General features: G+C 49.5%; 1 protein-coding gene across 1 annotated transcript; it reads left to right on the top strand.

Annotated features, from left to right (window-relative positions):
* Positions 1–16: 16 nt before the first annotated feature.
* Positions 17–6,129, top strand: LOC104518797 (lipase member M; the record flags this gene model as incomplete). The annotated part of the gene is made up of 7 exons (XM_010165269.2): positions 17–145; positions 1,157–1,274; positions 1,909–2,107; positions 3,528–3,637; positions 4,360–4,505; positions 5,320–5,466; positions 6,058–6,129. Coding segments are annotated over exons 1-7 (897 nt in total), but the record flags the coding sequence as incomplete, so codon positions are not given.
* Positions 6,130–6,437: the final 308 nt, after the last annotated feature.

The raw sequence follows: 6,437 nt of genomic DNA, 5'->3' as shown, positions 1-6,437 counted from the left end.
TAATAATAATAATAATAATAATATTTTACACAGGCACAACATGTGGCTGTTTATGGCAATCCTTTTTCTGATACAAGCACCCACAAACTCAACAAATACCATCGAGCAGAAAAAGGCTATAAATCCTGAGACTTTCATGAATGTTGTAAGTCAGAAGTTTCAATTTCCACTCTGTCCGAAAGCCTGTGGATGTTTAACGGGGGGAGAGAGGGATGGAGGGTATGTATGTAGAGAAGGCTCAGGTCACCATGTGTGCTGGTTTTGTTGAGCGGTGTGATATGACATTGCCTCCATACCACTGTTAACAAGCACTGCTTCCTGAAGAAGTCCTCTTCCTCACAGCAGTATTAAATGCAATTATCAGCATGTCAGTTAGAGGAGGGAGTAATCCCAGCCTGAATTTGATCAGACATCTTCCTGAAGGGTAGAAAGCTGTGCATGGCTCCTCTCCCTCAGCTGCAGCAGGTTGCTCAGGGCCATGTCCAGGTGAGTCCTGACAGTCTCTGAAGGTGGGTTTAGGTGGACCCAAGACATGGACAATAAAATTGCTGAAATTAATCTCTTCTGTCAAACGTGTGACAGTGTGAGCATTCAGCAATGTGTAGGAAGGACCACAGCTGGATTTCACCAGACTGAAACTTCCCAGTCTGTGGAGTTTTTGGCATCAATACGCTCAGGCAGAGCCTCAGGAGCCCTGCGACAAATCCTACATTGCTTGTAGTATTGCTATTGCCCTTCCAGTCAGCCCAGCTTGGCAGGTTCAATATGCTCCACTATCTTATCGGTCCCACGCATCAGCTCAGAGCATGACATGACATGTCCTGCCACCAGTAAATCCTTTTGGTTTCAGTCTTCATTTTTGGAAGCATTTCAAATGCGCGTGCTGCCGCTGGCTCCCCTCCTGCTCACAGGTGTGAGCCCACAGCTGAGCATCTCCTCTTCCCCTGGGCATCTCACTAGGGCAGGCATGGGATTCGGACAGAGCATCTTCTCTCAAAAAAGCCCTCAGCTGATACAGAGACACCCCAGGCAAAGCAATGTCCCAGCTGTTGCAGCTGTTTTGCAAAGCCATCCCAGTGGGTGAGGGATGAGTTCTCCCAGTCAAATGAGCACCTTGGTTACCCAAAGCTTTCTACCTGGAATTTTCTTTCCTCAGAGCCAAATTATCTGCCACAGAGGGTACCCCAGCGAGGAGTATGAAGTCCTGACTCGTGATGGCTACTACATCAGCCTGAACAGAATTCCTCATGGGAGAGAAAATCCTAGGAACAGAGGTACGACTCTATTCTACAAGGAAGCCAGAAAAAAAAACAAAAACAAACAAACCACAAAGACAATAACATAACAAGCAGGTGTAGGGATGAACCTTACCAGGCATGGGGAGTATTTAGTGTTAAAGAAAAAATACTGAATCCACAGTATTTCTCCAATTTACAGCCAAGGATTTAGCAGCCAGCACAGGGAAAGCGTGCGTGCAGCACAGCAACCGCCTGAAAACCAGAGACTTGGTTTTAAGGGTCAGAGGGTGCAGGCATATCTTAAGAGAGCTTCTAATTTAATTTTTTCTCCATACATTTGTGACTTTGGGGTTTGAACGATCTCAAGGATGAGCCTGTGCATCTGAGCTTTCACATGGTTGTTGTCAGTGGCCACAGTCCTGTGCTCGTGGGGATGAGCACCTGAGGTCTGAAAGGGTTGGGAGGGACATTCGCAGCTCTCCAGCCTGAGACTACGAGGGCAACCACCATGAGACAGCTATGGCAAGGATTTCTTCACCAAGAGATGGCATTAAAATACATATTGTAAGTCCTCTGGTGATGCAAGAAAGAGGTTTTGTTGGCCTGAATTTGGGGTGAGTTAGTACAGAAATTCTGTTTCATTGAAATGCACTGTTTCTTTCACATCTAGGGCCCAAGTCAGTCGTGTTTCTACAGCATGGGTTACTCGGAGAAGGCAGTCACTGGGTGGAAAATCTGGCTGACAACAGCCTTGGCTTCATATTAGCAGACTCTGGCTACGATGTCTGGCTGGGAAACAGCAGAGGGACAAGTTGGTCCCAGAGACACCAGTACCTTTCAGCTGACCAGGATGAATTCTGGGATTTCAGGTGGGCTGGAGCAGATTACAAAAGCATGGCAAACTGCTCTGCCTGTCACTAACCTCTAGGCAGAGGTGGGTGCCTCCAAGCAGGCATCTGGAGTATTGTGTCCAGTTCTGGGCCCCACAGTTCAAGAAGGACAGGGAACTGCTTGAGAGAGTCCAGCACAGAGCCACCAAGATGATTAAGGGAGTGGAGCATCTCCCTTATGAGGAAAGGCTGAGGGAGCTGGGTCTCTTTAGCTTGGAGAAGAGGAGACTGAGGGGAGACCTCATTAATGTTTACAAATATATAAAGGGTGAGTGTCACAAGGATGGAGATAGACTCTTCTCAGTGATGAGGACAAGGGGCAGTGGGTGCAAGCTGGAACACAGGAGGTTCCACTTAAACTCGAGAAGAAACTTCTTTACAGTGAGGGTGACAGAGCCCTGGAACAGGCTGCCCAGAGAGGTTGTGGAGTCTCCTTCTCTGGAGACATTCAAGACCCGCCTGGACGCCTTCCTGTGTGATCTCATTTAGGTTCCTGCTCCAGCAGGGGGATTGGACTTCATGATCTTTCGAGGTCCTTTCCAATCCCCAACATTCTGTGATTCTGTGATTCTGTGAAGTCAGAGCACCTAATCCCCAGGTATGGCCTCCCCCAGATCTCCCAGTGATGTGGCCGGAGAGGATGGAGGTACCTGTGCAGATCTGCCTGCTGACATGGTGCCAACACCTCCCTGCAGCTACCCAGCCCTGCTGAGAGTGCAGGGCACTGCCACATGCATGGGGACACCCATCCTGGAGAGACAGCAGCCCTACCCTGGGGCCTCTGCAGGGACCTCCCTGGCTAAGCTCCCCAGCAAAGTCATCGCCACCTCTCCTTCTAGATATTGTCCACAGAAACCTTGTCCCCAAGAACGGCACTTTAAACTGCTAGTGGAGCTCCAGAGCTAATCGTCAGAGAAGTCCTGTATTTCCCAAGCTCATAAACGTGTTTCCAGTAAAAAAAAAAAAGCTAATAAAGTAGGTCTGCATTTCGCACTAGAGGTCACATGGGCAGGAAGTGGTTCTCCTTTCCCTTTTGGGAAAGAGCATCTCTAGGAGCTGAGCTGGTGTGTAATCCTGATGAGAGCCAGGGTCTGCAGAGCTGCTGTGTATTGCTCCTGCACGCACAGCTGGCCAGGCTCTGCACAGTTTCTTTACCATTAACCTTGGTTATGGGAGGACTAAGCCCTTTTAGGGAAGGATGGGGCCATGGCACAAGTGATGCCTTCAGACCCTACATGGTTTCACAGGGCTCTTCTAGCTCATAGGAATTTTCGCCCATAAAATCAGCCACAGATATGAAGCCCCTCAGTAGACAAGCAATGCAAGGCAGCCAAAATTCACAGCTCAGTTTGCTCTCCTGGTGTTACCTTATAACCAACACACTACTCCTGTGTTGCAGCTTTCATGAAATGGCAATGTACGACCTCCCAGCCATGATCGACCTAATTCTGCAGAAGACTGGGCAGAAGCAGATCTACTATGTTGGCTACTCCCAGGGCTGCACAATAGGTGGGTTAGAAGGAGCCACACATCACATTCCAGAACCACCTTGTAAATGTTCATTTTGGTGTTTGGAGGCAGAAAGTGGAGACATCCCACCTTTGCAGGCTGCCAAGAAGGCATGCTAGGTAGAAGGCCTCTCGCAGTGAGAGGTCCCATAGCAGCCATGCTTTCCATACAAGACATGTAGGAGGACCAGCATGCTCCTAGGGTAGTAAGAAAACTCCTGGTGACCTCAGTAAGCTCCTCACTGCAACTGGAGCAATTATAGCTCAGCCTAGAAAACCAGATTGCAGCATTCTACATCAAAACCAAAGGCATTTTGTACGGAGGTCACAGTTTCTGCTTGCTGATTAAATGCATGGTGCTTCCTTTCACTGTCTGAGCCATCAAGGGTATGAGATAGCTTCCATGATAATGATAATCTTTAGCAGTGGTTGATAGAAGGTGACAGTAGTGCTCCCTTCACCTGGTGAGTGGGGCAGGCCTTCCCATCAGTGGTAGTTGCTGAAGCACCTCATCAGCTACTTCTAACCGTAGGAATAAAGGCGTTGTCTTCTTTGGGATACTTCTAGAACTAGGGTTAAGGAAAAAGGTGGTAATTGATCCCAGATTTCTAACTGGAGCTAAAGCCAGCTAAACAGGTCTGGGCAGTGGGCCCAAGCGAAGCCTCGGATTAAGCACTTGAAGAAAGATCAACCAAGTCTCAGGTTGTTTTTCTGTTTTCTCAGCATTCATTGCATTTTCATCCATGCCAGAACTGGCTCAGAAAATCAAAATGTTTTTTGCCCTGGCTCCAGTAGTAACAATCAAGTATGCCAAAAGTCCCGTCATGAAAATGTCCTTCCTTCTGGACAGGCGATCCAAGACATTTCAGGTAGGAGATCACTCCATGCTCTCCTCCTCCAACCACACTGGTGCTAGAAAAGAGATCATGCCCAGACACAGTCCCCAGGGCTATCCAGTGCAGCAGAAAATTTTTAATTTCCGATGATTTATAAGCACAGACATGATTCGGGTGCAGGGGCTTTCCTGCATGGTCACTTTGTTGAGTGTATGCCTTCCTTCCATCTTCAGGTGGGATCTTCAGGTGTAAAAACTGGTCTTTCTGGGGTGGGGGCACTTGTTGAACTCCCAGAGAGACCACCTGGAAAAGAGCAATTTTTCTACGTTGATTTTAATGAGAATGAAAAATGAATCCAACACCTGGGGGTGGTTTGGGGAAAGAGGAGAGTCTCAAATATTGATTTCACTTGGTGTCCATTCATGGAATCGTAGAATCACAGACTGGTTTGGGTTGGAAGGGACCTTAAAGACCACCCAGTTCCAACCGCCCCTGCCATCAGCAGGGACACCTTCCACTAGACCAGGTTGCTCAAAGCCTTATCCAACCTGGCCTTCAACACTTCCAGGGAGGAGCAGCCACAGCTTCTCTGGGCAATCAACAACAGTTCAACAATTCAATGAACATCACCTCCTGCAATGACCTGTACACATCTCAGTGGGGCAGGAGGGCAAAGGAGAAGTAGGTTTGACGCCTGTGGGTACTTTGTGCTGCACACCCGCTCATCACCCAGCTGGTGGGAGAGCTCATGGGGACACCAGCCAGTGGTGAGTCAGGGGAGACAGTCCGAGGGCTAGGCTGCAGGAAGGGATATGCAAGAAATCAACCTCAGCTTCTGCTTCTGCAGCTTCTGCTCGGCAGGACAGATGCCTCGCTGCGGATCAGGAAGCTGTGGAGGTTTCTCCCCAAGCTGTGCAGGCACCTGCTGCTGCGCAAGTCTTGTGCCAACCTTCTCTTTCTGCTGGGCGGCTACAATGAGAAGAACCTCAACATGGTGGGTGTGCTGCCCCACGTTGGGTCAAGGGAGGTGGAGCTGTGGGTTTCACCACCTGGGTTTGCTGACCCTCCTGCCTGCTGCCTACCCCCTCCCTGCCAAAGACCCTCACCCATCTCTTGCTGCTTCTCCTCCCAGGACAGGAAAAGTCCCCAGGCTCTGATGGGTGAATGTCAGTGGCCAGGTGGCACTGGATAGTATCTGTGAGTTAGGGCTGCCTGTCACCAAGACCAGCTGTCCCTCCCACCAGCACCCCTGGGGTGCAGCCCCTGCTCCTACCCACACTACATCAACTCTGCTGAAGCAGCATCTGGGTGACCAAAGGTAAACACAAAGGTTTTGAGCACAGTCCCTAAGGCCAGAGGAGGTATTCCCAGGAGACAGGAGTACCTTATCCATCACCACTATTCTCCTCCTTGAGCTGTCTCAGAACAATTGATTTTTAATGAAAATTATATTCCTAAACCTGACCCACCTCTCTAGGCAGTGGGACTTAGCAGTGGCTGTTTTGGGAAATGCATCATCTGGCAAATACTGTCCTCACTCCTACCTGTTGGGAAGCAATGATAGGTTGAATATGTTTCCTTGCAGACCCGGCTGGATGTGTACACCTCCCACTATCCGGATAGGACCTCTGTCAAAAATATGATACACTGGGCCCAGGTAAGTTCCATGAATCGCAGATTCTTCACCCCTGGGATGGTCCCTTCACTGAGAGTCTGGTGTGTCCAGGGCAGACATGAGAGGTTGGGGATCTTGGACATTAGCAGCTTGTGAGAAAGTAAAGGTCAGGAATTAGGGGTACAGAAGAGACACTGGATGGAGGATGAGCTGCCCTGGTCCCTCTGGGGACCTAGGGACACTGTGGTGTATGCCCTGGTTTATGCCAGGTGGGACAAGGGAAAAGATGGGGAGGCCACAGGTGGATCCTGGGACAAGTTTGGGGCCCCCAGGGATCACAGAATCACAGA

The sequence above is a fragment of the Antrostomus carolinensis genome, unplaced genomic scaffold (genome assembly GCF_000700745.2).
Source record: "Antrostomus carolinensis isolate BGI_N321 unplaced genomic scaffold, ASM70074v2 scaffold55923, whole genome shotgun sequence".
Taxonomy (NCBI): domain Eukaryota; kingdom Metazoa; phylum Chordata; class Aves; order Caprimulgiformes; family Caprimulgidae; genus Antrostomus; species Antrostomus carolinensis.
This window is presented reverse-complemented; position numbering and strand designations above follow the sequence as displayed.